Here is a 26609-nt window from a genome sequence, read left to right on the forward strand (position 1 = left end):
TTGGCCAGGCACAGCTCAGAGGCCTTGGTTTCCTCATCTGGAAAGTGGAGTCACTTCCTCCCAGGGGACAGTGAGGTCAAAATGAGTTAATTTGGGTTAAACAACCACTGGATGACTCTGGGCTGTTTTTGTATCATCCTACCAAGTCATACACACATCCACACCTTGGTTCAGTCAATCAGCAAACACACAGCACTCAGCGCTTTTGTTTCATTTTGTTTTGTTTGGCCACGTACTGGGCATGCAAAGGTTTCCACCCAGGGTTCAAACCCATGCCACAGCAGTGACCAGAGCCACAGCAGTGACAATGCCATGTCCCTAACCTAGTAGGCCAACAAGGATCTCCCCATTTTGCTTTTTTATTAAACTCTCTTGCCCACCACTTTGTCATTTTCTTAAAATAACAGTCTTTTTTTTTTTTTTTGTCTTTTTGCCTTTTCTAGGGCCGATCCTACAGCACATGGAGGTTCCCAGGCTAGGGGTCTAATCCGAGCTGTAGCCGCCGGCCTACACCACAGCAACGTGGGATCCGAACTGCATCTGCGACCTACACCACAGCTCACAGCAATGCCAGATTCTTAACCCACTCAGCAAGGCCAGGGATCAAACCCACAACCTCATGGGTCCTAGTCAGATTGTTAACCACTGAGCCACAACGGGAACTCCCTACAATAGCAGTCTTATCGGAACACAGTTCATTACCATACAGTTCACTCTGTAAAGTATACAATTCAGTGGTATTTAGTACCTTCCCGCGGTTGTACCATTATCATCTCTATCCAATTCCATAACATTCCATCACCCCAAAAAGAAGCCCCATCCCCATCACCAGTCACCTTCATCCACATCCCAGCCCTTGACAGCACTAACCCACTCTCTGTGTCTGTGGATGTGCCTGTTCTGGATATTTCCCATCCATGGAATCACACACTGCGTCCTTCTGTATCTGCTTCTCTCACTGAGCATCCTGATCTCCAGGTCCATCCACGTGGTAGGCAATGAGTGTCAGGGCTTCTTTCCTTTTCAGGCTGAGTGATGCTCCCATGTGAGGAGGGCATATGGTATGTGTCCTTTCACCAGGATGTGACAGGGTTGAGATTGGGGGAGGAGGAAGGTGATTTGGTCAAGTGCAGGATCAGATCCTGTCTTCATGTAAAATGCTGATATTTTCTTCATTGTGGGTTTTTATGCCTTTTTTTTTTTTTTTTTTGGCTGTGCCCACAGCATACAGAAGTTCCAGGCCAGGGGTCGAAAACTTTCCCCAGCTGCTATCCAAGCCACAGCAGTGACAACACCAGATTCTTAACCCACTGCACTACAAGAGAACTTCCCAAAACATTTTTCTTTTTTTGTATTTTTTTTTCTTTTTTGCTACACAGGTAGTATGTATGAATTCCTGGGCCAGGGATTGAACCTACACTGCACAGCAGCAACCAGAGCCATGGCTATGAGAATACAACTAGGCCATCAGAGAACTCCCCCTTTTTTTTTCCCTTGCTTTTCAGGACTGCAGGTGTGGCATATGGACATTCCCAGGCTAGTGGTTGAATCTGAACTACAATTGTTGGTCTACACCCCAGCCACAGCAATGCAGGATCCAAGCCAGGTCTGCAAACTACACCACAGGTCCAGGCAATGCTGAATCCCTAATCCATTGAGAGAGGCCAGGGATCAAACCCACATCCTCATGGATCCTAGTCAGGTTCATTACTTCTGAGTCACAATGGGAACTCCCCAAAACATTTCTTTTATTGTAGGTCTACTGGCCACAAAATCACTCAGCATTAATTTGTCTGAAAACACATATTGGTTCCACATTTGACAGATATTGTTGCCAGGTTCTTGTTATTTTCTTCACCCTTTTTTTAGGGCCACACCCAAGGCATATGGAAGTTTCCAGGCTAGGAGTCAAAAATAAATAAATAAATAAAAATGAAATAAAGAACATCCATAAATACATATACATTCTCTTTTTTTCTTTCTTTTTTTTTCTTTTTTTGACAACTTCCACTTGCAGCATGTGGAAGTTCCCAGGCTAGGGGTCAAATCAGAGCTACAACTGCTGGCCTACGCCACAGCCTCAGCAATGCCACATCTGAGTGGCATCTGTGACCTACACCACAGCTCATGGCAACACTGGATCCTTAACCCACTGAGCAAGGCCAGGGATCAAACAAGCATCCTCATGGATACTACTCAGATTATTAACCCACTGAGCTACAATGGGATCTCCAAACTTCCCTTTCTTTTATTTTTTTATAATGATTTTTATTTTTTCCTTTATAGCTTGTTGTACAGTGTCCTGTCAATTTTCTACTGTAAGCAAGGTGACCCAGTCACATACGTGTATACATTCTTTTTTCTCACATTATCATGTTCCATCATAAGTGATTAGATACAGTTCCCAGAAATCTTCCCTTTCTTATATTATCTTCCATCATGGTCTTTTTTTTTTCCTTATCTCTGGTTTCCGTACTTTAATTTATAATATGCCTGGTTGTGCTTTCTCTGTGTTTATCTCCCCTGGAGTCTACTGAGCTTTCTTTTTCTTTTTTTTTTTTACAGTAATAGTGGAAATATATATCACTACTACGATGTAAATATTTTTCCATATAAACAAAATTTGTGTGAAACAGATATTTTCTCTACAAGAGAACCTGATTCTCAGAAGTGCATAAATATACCTCTGATATCATTTTTTTAATTACTCAATGAATTTTACTACATTTATAATTGTACTGAGCTTTTTTTTTTCCCCCTGATTTTTTAGGGCCTCACCTGTGGCATGTGGAAGTTTCCAGGCTAGGGGTCAAATCAGAGCTATAGCTGCCGGCCTACGCCATAGCCACAGCAACCTGGGATCCGAGCCATGTCTGTGACCTACATCACAGCTCATGGCAATGCTGGATCCTTAACCCACTGAGCAAGGCTAGGAATTGAACCTGTATTCTCATGGATACTAGTTGGGCTTGTTATTGCTGAGCCACAATAGGAATTCCTCCACTGAGGTTTTTAGATAGTTTTGAAATATATATATATTTCAAATATTATATATATATATAATTTGGAAAATTTTTGGCCATTCATTCATTTGCTTCCACAGAACCACACCAGGAGCTCATCATTTTAGATACTTTTCTTTTTAGGGCCGCACCTAAGGCATATTGAAGTTCCCAGACTAGGTGTTGACCTTGCACCACAGCAGTAATCAGAACCACAGCAGTAACCATGCCAAATCCCTTAACACCAGGGAACTCCCTGTGTACATTCTTTTGTGTTTGGCTTATTATGTTCATATTGTATCTGTGTGATTCATCTATTTTGTTCTGTGTATTAGTAATTTTTCATTTTCATTGTTGCACAGTATTCCACAGTTTGACTATACCACAAGTTATATATCCATTTTTTCTTGATGGACATTTGGATCATTTTGAGTTTTTGGCTAATATAAATACTAGTTACTTTGATTATCCTTGGTCAAGTCCTTTGGTGGATGTGTTTATGCATTCTTTTGGGAACAGTAGTAGAATTTCTGTGTCAGAGGGAACAGGTATATTAGCTTTAAAAGATACAGCCAGACAGGCTTCTGTTGTAACTGTGTAGTTTTACATTTCTACCTCAAGTGTAAGACAGGAGAGTTCCAGTAGCTCCACATCCCTGCAACACTTGATATCCTCAGTCTTTTTTTTTTTTTTTTGTATTTTGTCTTTTTAGGGCTGCACCTGCGGCATAGGGAGTTTCCCAGGCTAGGGGTTGAATCGGAGTTGTACCTGCCAACCTATACCACAGCCAAAGCAATGCGGGATCCAAGCCTCATCTCTGACCTACGCCACAGCTCACGGCAACACTGGATCCTTAACCTACTGAGTGAGGCCAGGGATTGAACCTGCATCCTCATGGATACTTAGTTTCCTTAACCACTGAGCCACTACTGGAACTCTTCAGTCTTTCTAAATTTAGCTATTCTTCCAGAGTCCAGAACTATATCAGTGTGGTTTAAATTTACACTTTCTTGATGATTGAGGTAGATGGCCACTTGGATGTCTTCTTTTGCGATATGCTTTATTCATAAATTTTTGCTGTGTGTGCCATATTTTAACTGAATTGTCTTTTCCTTTTTGGTGTTTTTTTGTTTTGTTTTTTGTTTTTGCTTTTTTAGGGCTGCACCCATGGCATATGGAAGTTCCCAGGCTATGAGTTAAATCAGAGCTCTGGCTGCCCGCCTATACCACAGCCACAACAATGTGGGATCTGAGCTGGGTGTGCGATCTTCACTGCATCTCACGGCAGTGCCAGGTCCTTAAGCCACTGACCAAGGCCAGGGATTGAACCTACATCCTCATGATTACTAGTCAGATTCGTTTCCACTGTGCCACAACGAGAACACCTCTTTTCGTTTTGTAGGAATTTTTTGTTTGGTTCTGCTTTATTTTCTGTTCAGGTATATTGTGGATATAAATCCTTTGGCAGATACATGTGTTGCTAATATCTCATTACAGTTTGTGGCTCGCTTTTACTCTCTTAGTGGTGGATCCTGGTGGGCAGGAACCACTTTTATCTCATTCACTTGGGAGGGAGGCCTGGCATAAAGTAGGTGCTCAATAAGTTTTCCTTGAATGGGGGAGTTCTCCCTGTGGTGCAGTGGGTTAAAAATCCCCCATTGTCTCTGAGGCAGCGCGGGTTAGATCCCTGCCGGTAGCAGTAGGTTAAGAATTCAGTGTTTATCACAACGCTGTAAATCAACTATATTTCAATAAAACTTTTTAAAATGAAGGAAAACAAAAAAACCGAGTTGTTGCAGCTGCAGCTCAGATTGGATTCCTGGCCAGGGAACTTCCATATGCCCTTGGTGCTGCGGGAAAAAGAAAAAAAACTTCTTGAGTGAATAACTGGATTGAAGTCCTAGCTCTGGTCCTCAGCTTCTCCATGTGGGCATGTTAATCCCTGTCTGCCCATATGATAGGATTTTGTGAGACGTTCTGGAGACAGAGTCGAATTTGGAGGTTCTCAGAAAGTGTCAGCTTTTACAATCAGAAAGGGCGGAGCTGGATCCTTCTCCAGGAACCTGCCTGGGAAACTCCACGTGGGCCGCCCATAGCAGGCTCCACCCACAGCTGGGCTCTCTTACACCTGTCACTTAGCTGAGGGGCGGGGCAGAGAGGGCACGCCAAGGGGGCGTGGTTACAACCTTGAACGGGAAAGTAGGTGGAGCTAATGAGAGGGAAGAGTCCTGAGCCGTAGCGAGCAAGGCCGAAGGGCCCTGTGATCGTTGTCTGCGTTTCCATTGGGCGGCTTGGCGTTGTTAGGGAAACGCGGTAAGTTGAAGGGGCGGGGTTTCTAGGGAGGCGGGGCTCCCGGGGGCGGGCCGCCGGGACTCTGCTAGGGCCGTCAGCTGACCGGCCGCCATCTTGTCCGCCATTTGCAAGCGGCTCGGCGCGGAGCCGAGGGAAAGGGAGCGCGGCCTGCCCAGTGGGTCGTCGCCGCCGCCGCCCCCGCCCCCACCCCCGCCACCCCGCCGACCGCCGCCGACCTGGCCTGGGAACCCGCCCCACCGCGGCGGCCGGCAGCGCAGCGCTCCACGGGCGGCAGGCGAGGCCCCCTTGCCCCCTCAGGGCGCCGGGCCGCGCGTCTCCCAAGTCTCGAGCCCGGCGGTGGCCGCCGCCGCGATGGCTCTCAAGATGGTCAAGGGCAGCATCGACCGTATGTTCGACAAGAATCTGCAGGACCTGGTGCGCGGCATCCGGAACCATAAGGAGGACGAGGTGAGCCCGGCGCGCTGACCCTGGCCCGGCTTCTCGCCCTGACTCCAACCCCGTTCGATCCCGAATCGGTCCTACCCGGCAGGACCCAGAGGCCCCGCTCCTGGCTTGAGCCCCGCCTGCCCATCCGCCCTGGATTTACGCACGCTCCCTTTGCGAGCCTCAGTTTACCCGCTCGGCGGTGGGGGCCCGCCTCCTCCTCCCCGAGGGTAGCCCCGAAAGAGGCTTGGCAGTGTCGTCACACACACACCCAGCGCCCCCGGCCCAGCGGCGGCTCTCCCATCTTGAGCGTGTTTCTGGATTTCTTGTTCCAAGTGCAGGACCCCCACCCCACCCCAGGTCTTGGGCTCCTGTTTAGGGGACCTTGTCCGCAGGTCGCCCCCAGAGGGAACCCCTTATGGGATTAACGCAAGTCCAGATCGCTCCCTGGTGCCCGGCTTGGAACTGGGCCTAGCCTCCTGGGCCGGTATTCCCACCCCGCCCCTGGAAGATGGCCAGGCCGCCACTCTTGGGGGCAACGATGGGGGGACAGCGGAAGCCTTAGGCGAAAATAAGGAAACCCCTCAGGGAGAAGGGGACTTCAAGTAGAAACTCCACAGCCAGGAAAGAAAACGCTTTCCAGAAATCATAGTACAATCGTGGGCACCATTTTCGTCTCTCCCCCATCCCCCCAACCTGTGACCTAGATTTAGGAGGAATTGGGCAAGTTAGTGCCCACCGGGCTGCTGGCTTCCAAGGAAGGAGGCCCAAGCCTACAGTTACGCAGTGGGACAGGGAAGAAAGTCCCCCTTTCCCTGCTGGAAGGAGAGGCTGCCCTAAGGAGAGCAGCTGTTTGATCTTGTGCTGATCCTAGTGCCAGAGGCCGCCTAGCCCTCCTCACAATGGCGCCGGGCAAGCCCAGCATTACAGAGAGGAAGGTGCGGAGAAGTTAAGGAATTTGTCAGGAGGCACCAAGGGCCCTAGGCTCCAGCTCTGTCCTTCTGCTAGGAGCCTGAGTTCCTGCGTCTTTGTTACACTTTTTCAGAACAGGTGTGACCTCACTGACATGTAACTAGGTTTTTTTTAGGTCATTTCCGGCACCCCTTCTCTTCTCTGGGTTCCTTTGGGATTAGCAGCATGTTGGAAGCTGTGGTCAGCTGTGCTGGTAACAAGTGTATTTGACTCTGGTCTGATTTCAGTTTCGTTGTGAGTTGAGAGAGTAGCTGGTTGGGGTGCATTTCAGGTGCTGAGCATGGCTAAGCTAATTTGGAAGGTGCTTGTAACCCTAGGTTCCTTTTTGCACTGAGTGCCCTCCAGCCTCTCCCCTCCTTTGGTGGAGGTTTTGAAGAAGTCGTTTCCCTGGGTTCTGAGGCTCAGGGGCCTTTCTGATGGAGGAGTTCACACTCCAGTTAGGATGTCTGGATTTAGGGGTGTGTGCCCATCATCAGTGGCATCACCCTCGCTATGCTTTCTTTCTTCATTTGGAACTGCTTGAAAATTGATGACTGTTGGCCTATTAGTGATTCCCAGCAGGATGTGGTATCAGGGACCAAGGTTTCCTTATGAGAAGGAAGTTGGTATGGATTCCAGGTATTAGGGAGGACTCTTCTAGCTGCCCAATCTCTTTAAGATGGATGCTTCCCTTTGGCCCTGCTTTACCCCCCCCCCCCAGGGAAGACTTCTGGTAGTAGTACAGTTTTCTCTCAAAGTTAATTGTATTTATTTTTTTGGCCATACCCATGGCATGCAGAGGTTCCTGGGGCAGGGATCAAACCCATGCCACAGCTATAGCATGGCCTGATCCTTAACCTACTGCACAGGGAACTTCCCAGGGGTTTTGTGGTTTTCTTTTTCTTTCTTTATTTTATTTTTAGCACTACGCTGTGGCGTATGGAAGTTCCCAGGATAGGGGTCCAATAGGAGCTGCAGCTGCTGGCCTACACCACAGCCACAGCCACGCCAGATCCGAGCTGCAGCTGCTACCTTCACTACAGCTCATGGCAATGCCAATCCTTAACCCACTGATCAAGGCCAGGGATCAAACCTGCATCCTTATGGATCCTAGTCAGGATCCTTAACAGCTGAGCCACGAAGGGAACTCCCCCAGAGGTTTTTGTTGTTGGTGTTGTCTTTTTAGGGCCACACCCGCAGCATATGGAGGTTCCCAGGCTAGGGGTCCAATCAGAGCTGTAGCTGCCTGCCTACACCAGAGCCATAGCAACGCCAGATCTGAGCTCTGTCTGCAACCTACACCACAGCTCATGGCAACACCATGTCCTTAACCCACTGAGTGCTGCCAGGGATCGAACCTGCAACCTCATGGTTCCTAGTCAGATTCCTTTGTGCTGCGCCACAATGGGAACTACCCCCAGAGTTTATTTTTATGATAGATTTTAGCTTTAAATTTAAAAGCCACGTGGAAAGGCAATGTGGTGTAGTACATGACATTTGAGAGACCTAAGTCCGGGTTCTTGGGCATATTTGGGTCACCTGGGGAGAGCCCCTTGAAGTAAAGTGGGGGCAGTGGCCACTTCCCCACCTTGCTGAGTGCTTATGGGAGTGCAGGGAGAGATGTAATGCCGGCCCAAAAGAAGAAACTAGAAAATCTGGGATTACAGACAGCGTAATTGTTTTTTGAAAACTGTTTCAGTTTCTGATACTGAGTGTGTGTGTGATGTGTGCACGTGCCCTGGTGTGAGTTGGGCTAACATGGAAAATGTACTTTTTACAATGAGTCAAAGAAGTTTGAAAAATTGTGGGCTAATTTAAATGTTTCTGGGTGCTTGATTTTAATCCTTAAGATATAGCACAGATAATGTTGGCAAGTGGGGGGAAATTTCACTTGTGAATGTCTTTGCTCCTAAAACTTGGATATGGCTGGGAAAAAAAATAAGTGAGTTTTGGAGTTCCCGTCGTGGCGCAGTGGTTAACGAATCCGACTAGGAACCATGAGGTTGCGGGTTCGATCCCTGCCCTTGCTCAGTGGGTTAATGATCTGGCGTTGCTGTGAGCTGTGGTGTAGGTCGCAGACACGGCTTGGATCCTGCGTTGCTGTGGCTCTGGCTGGTGGCTACAGCTCCGATTCAACCCCTAGCCTGGGAACCTCCATATGCCGCTGGAGTGGCCCAAGAAATGGCAAAAAGACCAAAAAAAAAAAAAAGTGAGTTTCAACATTTTATTCTTATGAGTACCCTTCATATTTGAAGGGAAGCTTTTTCTTTTTTTTTTTTGTTCTTTGTCCTTTTGCAGTTTCTTGGGCTGCTCCCGAGACATGTGGAGGTTCCCAGGCTAGGGGTCAAATCAGAGCTGTAGCCGCCAGCCTACGCCAGAGCCACAGTAACACCGGATCTGAGCCTGTCTGCAGCCTACACCACAGCTCACGGCAACACCGGATCTTTAACCCACTGAGCAAGGCCAGGGATTGAACCTGCATCCTCATGGTTCCTAGTTGGATTCATTAACCACTGAGCCACGACGGGAACTCCAGGGAAGCTTTTTCCCTCAGTCTTTTTTTTTTGGTCTTTTCTAGGGCCGCACCTGCAGCATGTGGAGGTTCCCAGGCTAGGCGTCTAATCAGAAATGTTGCTACTAGCCTACGCCACAGCAACGCAGGATCTGAGTGGTGTCTGTGACCTACACCACAGCTCACAGCAATGCCAGAGCCTTAACCCACTGAGTGAGGCCAGGGATCAAACCCGCAACCTCATGGTTCCTGGTTGGATTTGTTAACCACTGAGCCACAACGAGAACTCCTCTTTCAGTCTTTTTTTTTTTTTTTTTTAACTTTTTTTCTTTTTGACTGCAACTTGCAGAAGTTCCAGGGCCTGGGATCAAACCCACGCCACAGCAGTGACAACACCATCTCCTTAACCTGCTGAGCTACCAGGGAATTCCTTGATATTTTTATTTATTTGTTTTTGTGTTATTATAGTTTGTTTTTTGTGTTTTTTGTTTTTTTTGCTTTTGCTTTTTAGGGTTGCAGGTGCAGCATATGGATGTTCCCAAGCTAGGGGTAGAATTGGAGCTATACCTGCTGGCCTGCACCACAGCCACAGCAACATGGGATCTGAGCTGTGTCTGCACCACAGCTCATGGCAATTCTGGATCCTTAACCCACTGAGTAAGGCCAGGGATCAAACCTGAATCCTCTTGGATACTACTTGGGTTTGTTTCCACTGAGCCACAACAGGAACGCCCCCTCAATCTTTTTATTTTTTATTATTAATTTATTTATTTATTTTTGTCTTTTTGCCATTTCTTGGGCCTCTCCGGCTGCATATGGGGGTTCCCAGGCTAGGGGTAGAATTGGAGCCATAGCCAATGGCCTACGCCAGAGCCACAGCAACACGGGATCCGAGTCGCTTTTGTAACCTACACCACAGCTCACGGCAATGTCGGATCCTTAAATCACTGAGCAAGGCCAGGGATCGAACCCGCAACCTCATGGTTCCTAGTCGGATTCATTAACCACGAACCACGATGGGAACTCCCCCCTCAATCTTTTTAAATTATAAAATTATACCCATAACATACTTCTCTCCAGAAGTTAATTTGAGAATTTTTTCTGCACATAGAAATCCAGGGTTATAAGATTCTGTTGTGCATTTTGCCTGTTATCGAAGAAGCAGCCCTTCGTGGGCGTGGAATGCTGTCCATGCCCATGGAGTGCTGTCCATGCCCACGAAGTGCTCCTGAGGCCTCAGCCCTCCTGGGTGTGAATGCACATGGGACCTCCTACCCCAGGGGCATTGAAGCAGCTCCCAGTTTTGCTGTCCCAAGCTCAAGGCTTTGGGCACTCTTCTGCATCCAAGTGTTTTTGCTTGGGTCTAAGACTTTCCAATCCATTTAACCAGTGTCTGAACTGTGAAAAAATGCAGTTTTAATCATGTACAATCAGCTTTGGGGATCCATTGGTTCTTCATTTGCCAGCCATGGATTGAAAGTACTTTAAAAAAAAAAAAATCCCAGAATATTCCAATAGTCAGGACTTGAATTTACTGCACATAGGCAGCCATTGACACAGCGCTGACTTACCTTGTGTCTAGAGATGATCTAGATGTATCTAGACACTAATCTAGAGATGATTTCAAGTATGAGGGAGGATGTGTGTGCATTGCATGGAAATCTGTGCCGTTTTATTTAATTTTATTTATTTTTTGCTTTTTAGGACTACGTCTATGGCATATGAAAATTCCCAGGCTAAGAGTCAAAGCAGAGCTGTAGCTGCTGATGCCGCAGCAACTCGGGATGCAAGCAGCATCTGTGACCTACACCACAGCTCATGGCAACGCCAGATCCCCAACCCACTGATCGAGGCCAGGGATTGAACTTGCATCCTCATGGATACTAGTCAGATTCGTTTCTGTTGTGCTCCAAAGGGGACTCCCTGTTCCATTTTATTCAAAGTGCTTGAGTGTCTGAAGATTACAGTATCTTTGGGGTCTTGGAACATCCCTTGGGAATACCAAGAGAAGGAATAATATTTTGAAATTGAGCGTAATCTGGGACTAAGATTGAACTATCTGAAATGCTAATATTGTAGTGCTTCTGATCTCAAAAATGGTATTTTCCTGGAGTTCAACCCAGTGCTGAGGTGTGTTGGGCCCCTGGGGCTGTGAGGTGTGTGAGGTAGGCGTCTGCTCTGGGGATGGTTGCTGAAGCACGTGTTACATCTTCATGGGTAAGCACTTGGTACTTTTTGGCTATTTGTGTAAGATCCATTTTATTTAATTTTGGGGGGGAGGGTTTTGTTTTGTCTTTGTTTTTTGGTTTTTTTTTTTTGCCTTTCTAGGGCCTCACGGCATATGAAGGTTCCCAGGCTAGGGGTCCAATTGGAGCTATAACTGCTGACCTACGCCACAGCAACACCAGATCTGAACCGCCTCTTCGACCTACGCCACAGCGCACAGCAATGCCTGGTCCTTAACCCACTGAGTGAGGCCAGGAATTCAACCCACAACCTCATGGTTCCTAGTCAGATTCGTTTCCGCTGTGCCATGACGGGAACTCCTGGCTTTTTTTTTTCTTTTCTTTTCTATTTTTTAGGGCCCCATCTGTGGCATATGAAGTTCCCAGACTAGGGGTCGAATCAGAGCTATAGCTGCTGGCCTACACCACAGCCACAGCAGCATGGAATCCGAGCCACATCTGTGAGCTACACCACAGATCATGGCAACACCAGGTCCTTAACCCATAATCAAGGCCAGGGATCAAACCCGAGTCCTTGTGGATACTAGCAGGTTCTTAATCCACTGAATCACAATGGGAACTCCCTGTTTTATTTTTATTTATTTTTTTACTTTTTGTTTACGTATTTATTTTTTTATTTTTTATTTTTGTTTTGTTTTATTTTTTGTTTTTTGTCTTTTTGCTATTTCTTGGGCCGCTCCCACGGCATATGGAGGTTCCCAGGCTAGGGGTTGAATCGGAGCTGGAGCCACCAGCCTACGCCAGAGCCACAGCAACACGGGATCCGAGCCGCGTCTGCAACCTACACCACAGCTAACGGCAACACCAGATCGTTAACCCACTGAGCAAGGGCAGGGATCGAACCCGCAACCTCATGGTTCCTAGTCGGATTCGTTAACCACTGCGCCACCACGGGAACTCCCTGTTTACGTATTTATTTACTTTTTGCTTTTTAGGGCCACACCTGCAGTATATGGATGTTCCCAGGCTAGGGGTCTAATGGGAGCTGTTGCTGCCAGCCTATGCCAGAGCCGCCACAACACTGGATCCGAGCGGCATCTGCAACCTACACCACAGTGAACAGCAATGCCAGATCCTTAACCCACTGAGCAAGGCCAGGGATCAAACCTGCAACCTCATGGTTCCTAATCGGATTTGTTTCCATTGTGCCACCACGGGAACTCCTACCTATTTTATTTTTAAGTATTTTTCTTTTTTGGCTGCCCAGCAGGATTTGGGTTCCCTGGGCCAGGGATCAAATCCAAGCTGCATTTGCAGCCTGTACCACAGCTGCAGCAACACCGGATCCTTTAACTCACTGTGCTGGTCCAGGAATCAAACCTGTGTCCTGGTGCTCCAGACACACCACTCCCCTGTTGCGTCACAAGTGGGAACACAGACTCCTTTTATTTTAACAATTTCTGAGGAGACTAAAGATAGGAGGAAGTTAAACAGATTGTTGCTCTGAGTCAGGTCTCTCTTCCTCCTTTGGCACTGCTGACATCAGGGCTGGGCCATTCTCTGTGGGGCCGTCCTGGACACCCCGTGGGAGTTAGGGTGTGGAGTGGCATCTCTGGCCCTACCCATTTGATGCTGGGTCTCCCCCTGTGTGACACCCAGACATCAGGATGGGCCAGGTGAGAACCCTGACCTAAATTGATAAGAAAAATTTCCCAGAATTCCCTAATGCTTTCCTCTACATCTGGGCAGCCCTTGTTCCCTAGGTTGTCTCTGTATTGTTGGATGTTACAATACTGTGAAATAAGGTTTCTGTCCTGGCTTCTGTCACAGAGCTCCTGGAACCTCTGTGGTTTCAACAAAAGTAGTCAGAGCATCTTGTTGGGATATTTGGTCCCTGCTCCCTGGGTTCCTGACACTCAGTTTCTAAATCCCTTGGGATTTCCTGGGTGATTGGAGTGTCTTTTGTTCTAATGCGATAACTTTTTGTGGGCTTCTGGTGGGGCTGGTCACCAGAAAGACCAGGTCCCGATTTGAAGCTTGGAACTTTTGGTCTGTCCCCGCTACTTTGCAGAGGGGTGAGTTATGATCCATTGTGCCTATGTGGTGTTGCCTCTGTGAGAATCTCCATACACTGTGGGCTTCAGGGAGATTCTTGGCGAAAGCATCCGTGTGCCACAGGGACAAAAGCGGTGCCTCTGGACCCACCCTTTTCCCTCTCCATCCACTATTCATCTGTGTCCTGTGTCCTGTTGTGTATTGCATTGGAAAACAGGAGTAAGAGCTGCCCTGAGGAGAAAGGGAGTCTTGGGAATTCTGATGTGTAGCTGGTCAGTCAGAAGCTCTGGGGTTGACCTGGACCTGTGATTGGCATGTGAGGTGGGGGCAGTCCTGTGGGGCGAGCCCTTAACCTCTTAGCAGAGGCTCAGAATTGAGCTGAATTGTAGCACAAGCCCCAAGCTGGTTGTGAATGTGAAAGAGAGCAGTGAGGCTCTCCTAGAAAGCCCCAAGGGTGTGTTTTCTAGATTTGGGTTTTTTTTTTTCTAATTCTTACTGGTTGCAAAGCATACCTGCACATGTACTGAGTTAAATGTTGTACAGTTACAGCGTCATAGTAATTAATATCCTGAGTTCTCCGAATGTAATTTCCTAGCTTTGCTTGTGGTTAAACATGTGTCCCTAAGCCGTCTAGCTGGCTTTGCTGATGGTGTGGTTCTCTGTTGCCTGCTGCTTTCACTCACTGCTGTGGGGAGGGGTGCTGTGGCTTGTAGTTTGCTGTCTATACCACACTCCCTTTGTCTTTTGGGCTGTGGCCGGACGTCTGGGTTGATTCCCCTTTGGGCCATTCGATGCACCGCTCCGTGCAGCCTCAGCCCCTCACAGCAGTGTTGCAGCTGTCAGAAAGGCTTCTGTGGCTCCTGTCCCCACAGCAGGCTGTGAGGGCCCCGCCCGCATTCACTCCTTTCTTGATCTGGCGCAGTCTTGGTGAAACTGTCTCTTTCTCTGTCTGCTTCACTGACATGTCAGAGCTTTTCAGAGGACACGCTCCAGGCCCCAGTCAGCATGTGACCAAGCTTTGGGGAGTGGCAGCCATGGGGACCAGTCTGGGGTGGGGTCCCTGTGATGAGCTGTGCCTGTGCTGGTCACCAGCTCCAGGGATACCCTGTTGCTTGGCAGTTCCAGGAGGTTGGAAGAAAGGAAGGAATGGTGACCTGGGTGGGCTCAAGGCTGGGCCCCCCCTGGGCGCTGTGGACACTGGCGGCTGGTCATCCTCTGTGTGGGCACTGTAGGGGGGAAGCAGTTTCTCTGGCCCTCATTGCCAGGTGCACTGTCAGTGGTGGCCACAGGTGTCCCAGGCATGGCCCCGTGTGTTATATGTTCCCACGACACAGTTGCCCCACTGAGGATGTGCTCTGGGGAAGCCGTGAAGGTGGGGAAGTCTTAGGCTTGGCTGTGGCCCTTTCACTGCTTCATGACCAAGTCTTCCCCCACCCTTGTCCCCAGGGCTTGCAGTGGGCACAGACCTCACAGAGCTCCCTCCCCACTGTCCCCCTCAAGCTGCTGCCATGGGCCACTGTCAGGCCATGAACTGTTGGTTCTGTTCTTGTTGGGTGGCCAGTATTACCGTCCACTACCGGGGGCCCTGGCACTCAGGGTCACCTCCTTCCTCCACTGCCAGGCAGGGTTTCCAGGTGGCTGTTGTCCAGGGGAAGGGGCCATCACCCCAATGTAGACCAAAGTGCAAGCGTTTGCAGAACCAGAGACTGCAGCCCGTCTGGGTCACCTGTTGGATAACATAATATCTTGGGGTTCTGGTTGTGCTCAGGTGGTTTTTTTCTTTACGTGATTTTTATTGAGAAATAATATGTTTTAGTATCTATCTGCTTTAAGCTTAAAATTTAATTTTTTTTATAATGTATTTCCAAATTGTGCAGCCAGTAGCACAGTCTAACTCAAGAACATTTTTGTCGCCCCACCAAAAGAAACCCACTTTACCGTCGATCCCTCCCTCCCCTGGCCCGCATTGACCCAATTCTGGGTTGTCTCTGGATTCAAGGCAAAGTGCGCTCATTTCGACCCTGACTTGCCTGTGTCTTTGGGTTAAAGTGTATTTTCTTGTTGAGTGATGGTCATAGATCGCAGCTGGGTTGTTCCTGGCAAGGTGGATGGAGTAACTGTGCCTGCCACCTACCCCCACCCCCACCCCCACCCCCCAGCTCCCTTCTGAAATTTCTCTGCTTTGCGAGATTGAAGTGCCTTGAAAGTGCTGCTTTAGTTAGAGCTTGTTCCTGGTGGTGGAGGTGGTCTTAACCACGTCCATGCCCCTAAAGGTCTGAGGACTGCTGGGCTCTGGGTTCCCGGCAGCTGTGACCATTGGCAGGCCTGGCATGTTTGAGACAATTTGGAGAGGATCTCTTGGAAATATCAAGGGGTGAAGCACCCCAGGTGATGTCCTCCAATAGGTGGATGGGTGTTACTCATTGCCGAGAAGAAAGAAACCATCAGGCTGCGGAAAGAAGGAAGAGCCTTAGATACGCATTGACTGAGGGAAAGAAGCTGGTCCGAAACAGCCACCATACACTACGGCCTGGCTGCAGGGCGCCCTGGAAAAGGCAGAGCTCTGGAGAATCGGAAGGATTGGTGGTGTGGGGCTCAGGGGAGGAGGATAAAGAGGCAGAGCACAGAGGGTTTAGGGCAGTGAAACAGTGGGCATGTGGCAGTGTACTTTTGTTCAAACCCACTAGTGAACCCTAGTGTCAACTGTGGATCCTGGGTGGTAATGTTGTGTCGCTGTAGATTCATCGATTGTAGCACATCCCACTGGTGGGTGACATTGATGGTGGGGAGGTTGTGCATGGCAGGCGGGCAGGGATAGATTGGAAATCTTTTCCTCTCAGGTTTGCTGTGAACCTAAAACTGCTCTTAAAAAGAAGTCCAGGGCCTAGTTCCATGGTTTTTAAGCTTGCCAGCACCTCAGAATCAACTTCAGAATTTCTGGGCCTCACCCTTAGAGGTCTGACTCCCCTCGTCAGGGCAGGACTCTGGGACCTTGGGGTCTAAAGTGTCCCAGGGAACTGTGCTGAGCAGACGGAATTGAAATGATGATTTTATGATTGCCTGCAAGGTGCATACATGAAGGAAATTTGTCTCCTTTGTTCTCAGTTACATTCTGAATCACACGTCCATTTCACTGTTGTTTGCTCTGTGGTGCCATGTGCATCTGCCTGGAACAGGCTAAGGTGTTTGAAATTTCATCATGCTTGCATCTCTAACTTCTTTTTTTGAAAAAGGTGAGTTTAAGTGTTGAACCCAGACAGACCTCACTGTGCTGTGTTCCCCTTTATCGTGCTTCACAGACACTGCATCTCACAAAGGGAAGGCCTGTGGCACCCCATGTGGAGCGTGTGCTCACTTCGTGTCTCTGTGTCACATTTTGGTAATTCTCACATTTTCAAACTTTTTCATTATTATTATATCTGTTACGGTGATCTGTGGTCAGTGATCTCTTTGTAGTTTTTTTTGGCTGCAGCATGTGGAAGTTCCCAAGCCACAGGAGGATAACACCAGATCCTTAACCTGCTAGGCCACCAGGGAACTCCTGTCTTGTTTTATTTTCTTTTTAGGGCCGCACCTGCGGCATGCAGGAGTTCCCAGGCTAGGGATTGAATTGGAGCTGCAGTTGCCAGCCTACACCACAGCCACACCAGATCTTTAACCCACTTAGTGAGGCCAGGGATCAAACCCACATACTCATGGATACTGTTCAGGTTCTTAACCTGCTGAACCGCGATGGGAACTCATTGTTTTTTTGTTGTTGTTGGGGTTTTTTTTTGTTTTTTTTTTTGTTTTTTGTCTTTTTGCTATTTCTTGGGCCGCTCCCGCGGCATATGGAGGTTCCCAGGCTAGGGGTTGAATCGGAGCTGTAGCCACCGGCCTACACCAGAGCCACAGCAACTCGGGATCCGAGCCGCGTCTGCCGTGTCTGCGACCTACGCCACAGCTCACGGCAACGCTGGACCCTTAACCCACTGAGCAAGGGCAGGGACCGAACCCGCAACCTCATGGTTCCTAGTCGGATTCGTTAACCACTGCACCATGACGGGAGCTCCGTGTTTTGTTTTTTAATTGAAGTATAGTTGATATACAATGTTGGGTTAATTTCTCTTGTACAACAAAGTGACTCAGACATGTATACATACAGATCATTTTTTCATACTCTTTTCCATTATGGTTTATCACAGGATATTGAATGGAGTTCCCTGTGCTCTGCTTAGGACCTTGTTATTTATTCAGCCTATGTGTAATCATTTGCATCTGCTAATCCCAAACTCCCAATCCTTCCTTCCTCCATCCCACCCCTCACTTGGCAACCACAAGTCTGTTTTCTGTGTCTATGAGTCTGTTTCTCTTTTGTAGATGAGTTCATTTGTGTTGTATATTCTTTTTCTTTTTTTCTTTTTTTGCTGTAGCATGCAGTAGCTTTATGTGGGATCTCAGTGTCCAGACCGGGGATTGAACCTGGGCCACAGCAGTGAAAGCACTGAGTTCTAACCACTAGGCCACCAGGGAAGTTTTGTCATGTTTGAGATTCCACATATAAATATCATGTGGTATTTGTCTTTCTCTTTCAGACTTTCTTCACTTAGTGTGATCATTTCTGGGTTCATCTATGTTTTTGCAAATGGCATTATTTTGTTCTTTTTTTTTTTTTAATGACTACACTCAAGGCATATGGAAGTTCGAGGGCAGGGATTGAATTTGAGCTGTGGCAACACCAGATCCTTTAGCCCACTGCATTGAGCTGGGAATCCAACCTGTATCTCTGCAGTGACATAAGCCACTGCAGTCAGATTCTTAAGTCATTGCTGTACAGCAAGAACCCCTCGTTTTCTGTTTTCATTTTTGTCTTTTTTTTTTGTCTTTTTTGCTATTTCTTGGGCCACTCCCGCGGCATATGGAGGTTCCCAGGCTAGGGGTTGAATCGGAGCTGTAGCCACCGGCCTACACCAGAGCCACAGCAACTCGGGATCCGAGCCGCGTCTGCCGTGTCTGCGACCTACGCCACAGCTCACGGCAACGCTGGACCCTTAACCCACTGAGCAAGGGCAGGGACCGAACCCGCAACCTCATGGTTCCTAGTCGGATTCGTTAACCACTGCACCACGACGGGAACTCGTCTGCCTTATTTTTATGGCCATGGTGCTATTGCACACTGAACAGACTCCAGTGTAGTATATGCACGATTCATGTGACTTGCTTTATTGCCATATATGTTGTATTGTAGCAGTCTGGAAACTATCCTGCAAAATTTCAGAGATCTACCTGTATCATTTTCTAGATCTAGAGCGTGGTCTATACCCTGACCATTTTTTTTCTCTTTGTAAAGAAGAATAAATACTTCTTCATTAGTGATGCTGTGTGTAAATAAGTCTACAAAGGCTAATATAATCATGTCTCCAACATTCCTTACTTTAACTTCATATGTATGACTTTTTGACTGGTTTTTTTCTTTCATTTTTGGCTCCCCCAAGGCATATGGAGATTCTGGGCCAGGGATCAGATCTCAGCTGCAGTTGTGACCTACGCCTCAGCTGAGACCACACTGGGCCAAGGATAGAACCCAGCTGCAAGCTGATCCTCTTGCGCCACAGTGGGAGTTCCATAACTCTGTTTTTAAGTACTCCCAAGCAAGTATGAAACAGATCATCTCACTGTTTTAGGGCCCTTCCCTCCCTTTTCCTGTCTGTAGGAATCGAGAGTCTGCACACCTGTTTTGAAGCTGAAGAGTAATGTTGAGGCAGGGTCTTCCTGCAGGTCAGCCACATCCTGTGGGCTCGTTTGTCCCCCAGTGAATGCCCTGAGGTACAGGGACCGTGTCCTGCAGCTGTTCCTCTGCCTGCCTTCCTGCGGGCTGTGTTCTAGCTACAGAGCCTGAGACCCATGGTTCTTCCCACTCCTTTGGCCTCCATGTTTTCTCATGACAAGGCATGTCCTTTTCCTCTGGCTTCTGTTAAAGTTTCTCCTTATTTTCACTTTTCAGCAGTGTGTTTATGATATATCTGAGTGTGATTTTCTTTTATATTTGGGGGAGTGCTAGGCGGCTTGAACTTGTAAATTTATGTCTTTCACCAAATTTTGGTAAGTGTCAGCCGGTGGTTTTTCAAACATTCTGTCCACCCCTTCCTCTTCTGGGCCTGCAGTGGTGCACTGCAGTCCCAAGGTCTGGTCCTCTTTTTTCACACTTCTCCCCTTTAGACTGCCTGCTTTCTGTTCCACCTTCACACTGGCTGACTTCTCATCTCCGATTTCCTGTATAGTCCATGCAGTGTCTATTCATTTCTAGAATTTCCATTGTGTTGTTTCATATCACTTTGCTTTCTCTGCTGGGATTTCCTCTTCTTATTCATTAAGGGCATGTTTTCTTCTGGTTCAAGAGAGCTCTGTTACAGTTGCTGAATTGATATCTTCATGTGTTAATTCGTTAGCCAGGGGTACCTTGGGAGCTCGTCTTCATTGGCTTCTTCTTGGGTATAGGTTATGTTGTCTTGTTTCTTGTTTGAATAACTTGGGATTGTATCCTGGGCTTTGGGGTTAGTATGTCATAGAGACTCTGGATTCACTTGTGTTCTCTCCGGGTGTTGATTTTTTCAGGGGGCAGCTGTTTTTTTTATATTTTATTTTATTTTATTTTTTTATTTTTTATTTTTTATTTTTTTAAGGGGGCAGCTGTTTTAGGGGTGGTGAGCTTGTCTGGGCTGGAGCCCCGGGCCAGGGCCTGCAGAGTCCTGGGGTCAGTGGTGTGGAATAGATGGGAGAAAGCACCCACCACCCCAGCTCCCCTCACTCCCCAGCAGCTGTGTTCACCAGGCCCAGCTCTCTGCCCTGCATGGCACTCAGGACCAAAACCAGGATAGGACCCAGCAGTCTTCACTTGTTGTGTGCTGCCTCTGAGAGTTGCCTTTGGACAGTGATGGCAGCAGCACAGACTTTACTGAAAGTGGGCTCTCCTCAGCTTCCCAAAAGCCAAGGGGTCTCTGGGCCACCTGTAAACTGGTGCACAGGAGCACGTCGTATTGGCCCTTGGCTAACCGACAGGCGTCTCTCTGCCGAGGTGCCGGTGTCTCTGTGTGAGCCCTGTGCACCGAGGAGCTGCCAGACTGGCTCCCACCATGGCTGTGTCCTGCACTTGCAACTGTCTCTCTTCCTTCCTCTTAAATCATTAACTGCCAATCTAGGGTGCACAAAGGGGTCATCGTGCACAGGGACTGGAACTTAGAAACCCAGGGGTCAGTAATTGAAAGCCGATTGGAAGGATCTGGTGACAGGTGTTCCATTGTAGCCTTCTGGTCATGGAATATTCATCAGATGCTTCTTTGGTGGCACCCATCCTGAGAGCCTCTGCAGGGGTAATGGGGGGTCTCCAAGGTGATGTGTGCAAGGGGTGTGGGCACTTGGGCAGAGGTCCCTGCTCGCCACCCTGCAACAGCACCGGGGTGGGGGTGGGGAACCATTCGATCCTGCAGCTGCTCCTGGTCAGATGGTGGCAGCTGGGCTCCTTGTGCTCTGTGGACGGGATGGGGGCGCTGCTGGATGGCGCCCCACCCGCTCCCACCATGGTGGTGGCAACTTGCTTGGGGGGCAGGTTGGCTTCTCTCAGGGCTGCCATGGCAACATCTGTGCCATCTCAGGTTGGGGTGGGAGCCTTGCACCACATGGGGTCATGTTAGTCAGTACTGGCCTTTTGTTTGGCATTTTGGTGGAAGTGCTGAATTAGTAAGGAAACCTAAGAGACTTGAAAACATAAGTCCATGCAAATGTCCACAGCCGCATGGGTCATCGGAGCAAAAGAGTGGAAAGGGTCCAGGCCTGTCTGCTGTTGGGTGTGTGAACACAGCGGTGGCTGCAGTGGCTGTGCCTTGCAGTCTGTTACTGAGCGGCAGGTGCAGAGCCTGCCCTAGCGCCTGCCGTCTGCCCTGCCTGACGAAGCTGTTGGATGGCCCCAGAGCCAGGGAGAAACATGAGTGGGGCCCTCCTAGGGGACCTCGGGTACTCCTGACCATGGTAGGCAGTGTTGCATGTGGGCAGTGAGCACAACTCCATGTGCGTTTTAGTACTCTGTGTTGAAATAATTATTCTTTTTAACTTTTAGAACTTTTCAGTAAAGAAAAAATCAGATATCTGTGCAAGCAGAAAAAGCAGTTCACACAGCCCTGACTGCTCCTGTTCTCCCGTGGCCCCCTGCCCCTCAGGAGGGAGACTGGAGGGATCCCACGCAGCTTGTCCCATTGGCAAGGTTTTTCAAGATAACAGCCTTGTTAGGTGTAATTCACATACCATGCAGCTCTCCCTTTTGATGTGTGTAATTCGGTGCTTTTTAGAACATTCACAGAGGAGTTCCTATCATGGCGCATCAGAAATGAATTCGACTAGGAACCATGAGGTGGCAGGTTCCGATTCCTGGCCTAGCTCAGTGGGTTAAGGATCTGGTGTTGCCATGAGCTGTGATGTAGGTCGCAGAGGAGGCTTGGATCTGGCGTTGCTGTGTGTGGCATAGGCCAGCAGCTATAGCTCCGATTAGACCCCTAGCCTGGGAACCTCCATCTGCTGTGATGTGGCCCTAAAAAAGAAAAAAAGAAAAGAAAAAATAGAACACTTACAGAAGTTGTTCCACCTAGTTCCAAAACATTTCATCACCCCCCAAAAAAGCCCTGTTTCCATCACCAGTCACCCCTACACCCTCCCCAGCCCCCGATAGCCAGGAACCCACTCTCTCACCTTGAATGTGCCTGTTCTGGAGAGTTCATGTAAATGGAATTGCACACTGTGGGTCCTTCTGTGTCTGCTTCTCTAGGTTTTAGCTGTCTCTTTTCCTTTTAGGCAAAATATATCTCTCAGTGCATTGATGAAATCAAGCAAGAACTGAAGCAGGACAACATCGCGGTGAAAGCAAATGCGGTCTGCAAGCTGACCTACGTGAGTGCCTGGTCTGATGCCACCATCTCTGCCTCTGTCTCTCCATCCGTTCCACCACCATAGATGGGCTCTGTCTACTTCAGGCACTGGGCTGAGGAGAGGCTGGTGCAGGGAGAGGCATGCCGTGATGATCACTTAGCACAGGGCACCCCAGAGCCCTGAGCCAGTGGCCCTTTCCAGTGGTGCAGAGGCAGGAGTGCCCCCTGTAGTCATAACTCCCCTGCGGGCAGCACCCCAAAGCCTGGTGCTGGAGCTCTGCAGTCCCTGGTCACAGTGTGGGCTTGGGCTGTGTACTGGTCAGAGGAGGGAGAAGAATGCGTGGCCTGATAATACATCCTTTGGGGATTTTAACCAGTGCATGTAACTCTGGTATTTCAACCACAGATCTTTATTCATCAGACGTTATTTAATGTCTGCTATTAACCTCTCCATGTGGGTTTTTTTTTTTTTTTTTTGGTCTTTGTTCTTTTTAGGGCTGCACCCACAGCACATGGAGATTCCCAGGCTAGGGGTCTAATTGGAATTGTAGTCACTGGCCTATGCCAGATCCGAGCTGTGTCTGCAACCTACACCACAGCTCACCGCAATGCTGGATCCTTAACCTGCTGAGCAAGGCCAGGGATCGAACCCGCCACCTCATGGTTCCTAGTCGGATTTGTTTCCACTGTACCACAATGGAATCTCCTCCCTGTGTTTTTAAACATGAGGACTCACTTGGCAGAAGAAATGACCTCCTCCTCCCCCGTGTGTGTATGTGTATGTGTGTGTCTGTTTGTATAGCCCATGTCTACCGCCTCCTGAGGGCAGGGAGCTAGATGCAGCTGAGCTGGGCAGGTGCGTGAGAACCCACCTCTGCCTCTTTCCTCCACAGCTGCAGATGTTAGGGTATGACATCAGCTGGGCTGCCTTCAACATCATAGAAGTGATGAGTGCCTCCAAGTTCACATTCAAGGTGAGGGGAACATGCTGCTTTGGAGCTTGAGCCCTGTGTGGTGGGGATCCTGGGGGAGGAGGGCATCCTTCTTATGGCACAGGGCACGCTGGGAGGGGATACAGTGACAGAAATACCAGCAACCCATTGTCGTCATACTGAGCCGTACAGTATCACCTCTTCTGTCACATTAGGTGTTACCGCCATTTGCATCATGTTTTTCTTTCCATTGTAAGTAATACCAGTGAGATTAGGGTTCATAGGGTTGGCTTGTTTCCCTCTCCCCCAGCTACACGTGGCATTTGCAAGTTCCTGAGCCAGGGATTGAACTCATGCCATAGCAGATCCTTAGTGCCAAATCCTTAACTCACTAAGCCACCAGGGAGCTCTGGATATGTGTTTCTTAATACAAATTAAAATTTGTAACTCCGCAGAACAAAACAAAAACAACCAGCAGACACTGATCATCTGCCCCAGAGGCCACCACTTACTACCTTGCCCAGTGCCTCGTAGTACCTGCTGAGCATTTTTTCTCAGGGTTGCAGGGCTCCTAGCTATGAACAGTTTTAGGACTCTTGGCAGAGAAACACAGTGCTGTATTTGCCAAAATTGGGCCTGTGCACTGCACGCGTGTTAACATGTCATAGACACATACAAGCGTGGCTTTGGGAGACTACATTTAACTGGCACTCGTGAAGACTTGCTCCATCGGGTCCTAAAAGCAGGCCTGGCTGCCAAGAAGGCAGTGAGGACGTGCATGTTGGTCACACAGACATTGTGTTGCAGAGACCACAGGCTGGGACCAGGGCTGCCCTCCTCCCAGTTCCCTATGGGCGCTCCCCTGAGGGCCTCTGACACTTCTGTTTGTCCCTTCACAGCGAATCGGCTACCTTGCTGCCTCCCAGTGCTTTCATGAGGGGACCGACGTCATCATGCTGACCACCAACCAGATCCGCAAGGTGGGCCTCCCACAGGGATGTGGTGGGCTGCCTACAGCACTTCTCCTTTCAACTCCTCCTCCCTCAGTCCCGTGCAGTTTTTCAAGCTCTGTAGCGGCTTTGGAGGGTCACTGAGGGACCTGCTCCTCCTCTGGCCCCAGTACCTGGCGCACATCTTTTGTTTCCTGCATCCTTGTCGGTGGTCATGGGGTCAGAGATTCCCCTCCCAGCCCAGGCTAAACACAGCAGGGGACCATGGTGTGGGCACTGCAAAGTGGGTGGGCTGCCTGGTGGCCATCTGGGTGTCCCTCCACACCTCTGTTTCTTTTCTTTTTTTTTTTTTTTGTCTTTCTAGGACCTTACCCATGGCATATGGAGGTTCCCAGGCTAGGGGTCCACTTGGAGCTGTAGCTGCCGGCCTGCACCAGAGCCACAGCAACGTGGGATCTGAGCCGCATCTGCAACCTACACCACAGCTCACGGCAATGCCGGATCCTCAACCCGCCAAGTGAGGCCAGGGATCGAACCCAAGTCCCCATGGATGCCATTCGGGTTTGTTAACTGCTGAGCCACATCGGGAACTCCTCCACACCTCTGTTTTTGAAAAGCCCTGTGGCAGCTCCTAGGGCATCCGCTGCTCTTCTCTGGCTTTTTGTGAGTCACACCGAACTGGAGGGACTGTGTTCTGTGCCTCAGCTCTACTAGAATGAGTTTAAAAGTCTGTTTTCGGAGTTCCTGTCGTGGCACAGTGGTTAACGAATCTGACTGGGAACCGTGAGGTTACAGGTTCAATCCCTGGCCTTGCTCAATGGGTTAAGGATCTGGCGTTGCTGTGAGCTGTGGTGTAGGCTGCAGACACGGCTTGGATCCTGAATTGCTGTGGCTCTGGTGTAGGCCGGTGGCTACAGCTCCGATTAGACCCATAGCCTGGGAACCTCCATATGCCGCGGGAGCAGCCCTAGAAAAGGCAAAAAGACAAAAAAAAAAAAAGTCCGTGTTTTCCTGGGAGGTTAACTCTTAAATAGGCCACTTGGTGTGTTTTACCACGTGTAAAGGAGGGATTGCTTGAGGCGATTTCTTAGTGTGGAGTCCATAGGGCTCCTCTCAGTGCCAAGATGGGGTTAGTGGGAGCACAGGTGAGTGCTGTCAGAGGTCAGGGCGGGTGGGCACTTCTCGTCTGCTTTTCCTGCTCCCTTGAGAGGTAGAGCTCAAGGTGAAGCTTCTTCCACTTTGGGGAGGGGCCCAGAGCAGTCGTCTCTGGCTGCCCTAGGGAAGCCCCTCAGTGGAACAGAGGTTCTGGGGGTCCTGTCCTGCTGCCTGCAGTTGGGCGGTCGTGACTGGCTGCACCTTGGGCCCGGGGCCCTCCGGCATGGGTGGTCCTTGCTCTGCTCTGTCCCACCCCTGGGATGCTGGTCTATGCGTGGAGCAAGGGACAGCCCTCAGCTCCCTGTGTCTCCTGCAAAGCTGAGACAAACCTTCCCCACAGTTGTCCCAGTTCCTCCTCAGTGAAAGAGCGAGAGACTGGCTATTCCCCTTGAGTTCTCGTTCAAGCTTGTCTCCAGACCCCGGAATGGGGCTGGTGGGCACTCCTGGGACCCAGTGAGGCACAGTCAGCACCTATCTCTAATCCCTCTCTCTCCCTTTCCAGGACCTGAGCAGCCCCAGCCAGTACGACACTGGCGTTGCACTGACTGGCCTGTCCTGTTTTGTTACCCCAGATCTTGCCAGAGATTTGGCCAATGACATCATGACACTGGTGAGTCTGTGAGCATGGCTGCCTCTTTGCTCCCTGCCGTGATTGGGACCACATAGGTGACTGGGAAATGGAGGTTATAACAAACCTCACACCAAGAACACTCAGGCATGCAGAAATGGCCTGGGTCCCTGGGATGGGCTGGGACACCGAGTCACTGTCTTCCCCTTGATCACTGGGGGCCTGGGACACTTCGCTCCCCTTAAGTCCTGCAGGGAAGGGGCAGGGTCTGGCTGGGGACGATGGCAGTGGTGATCCTATAACCCGCCAGCTGGGTTCCTACTGAAGCCTGGGTGGCTGTAAGCAGTGGTCTCAGCAGGCAGTACCCGTGAGGTGGTCCTGGCTGCCCTCTTTGGCCAGGAAGCCTTATATTTTCTGGGCACAAAAATTTTTTTTTGGTCTTTTTGCCATTTCTTGGGCTGATCCCTCGGCGCATGTAGGTTCCCAGCCTAGGGGTCCAGTCGGAGCCGTATCCGCCAGCCTATGCCAGAGCCACAGCAACACAGGATCCAAGCCGCGTCTGCAACCTACACCACAGCTCACGGCAACACCAGATCCTTAACCCACTGAGCAAGGGCAGGGATCGAACCCGAAACCTCATGGTTCCTAGTCGGATTCGTTAACCACTG

The 26609-nt window shown here is 49.4% G+C and overlaps 1 protein-coding gene across 2 annotated transcripts in view; it reads left to right on the forward strand.

Annotated features, from left to right (window-relative positions):
* Nucleotides 1–5486: 5486 nt before the first annotated feature.
* The window catches only part of AP3D1 (adaptor related protein complex 3 subunit delta 1), a 43314-nt gene continuing 22191 nt past the window's right edge, over nt 5487–26609 (forward strand). Inside the window, exons 1-5 of one of the 2 annotated variants that reach the window (XM_047777645.1) lie at nt 5487–5762; nt 22263–22358; nt 23230–23310; nt 24168–24248; nt 25876–25983. In XM_047777645.1, the coding sequence (XP_047633601.1) occupies nt 5667–5762; nt 22263–22358; nt 23230–23310; nt 24168–24248; nt 25876–25983 (462 nt within the window). In that variant the 5' untranslated portion in view covers nt 5487–5666. Of the gene's footprint in view, nt 5763–11118; nt 11419–22262; nt 22359–23229; nt 23311–24167; nt 24249–25875; nt 25984–26609 lie in introns of those variants that run through there. The other variant, XM_047777644.1, reaches the window with a different exon arrangement.

This window comes from Phacochoerus africanus, chromosome 4 (assembly GCF_016906955.1).
Source record: "Phacochoerus africanus isolate WHEZ1 chromosome 4, ROS_Pafr_v1, whole genome shotgun sequence".
NCBI lineage: Eukaryota > Metazoa > Chordata > Mammalia > Artiodactyla > Suidae > Phacochoerus > Phacochoerus africanus.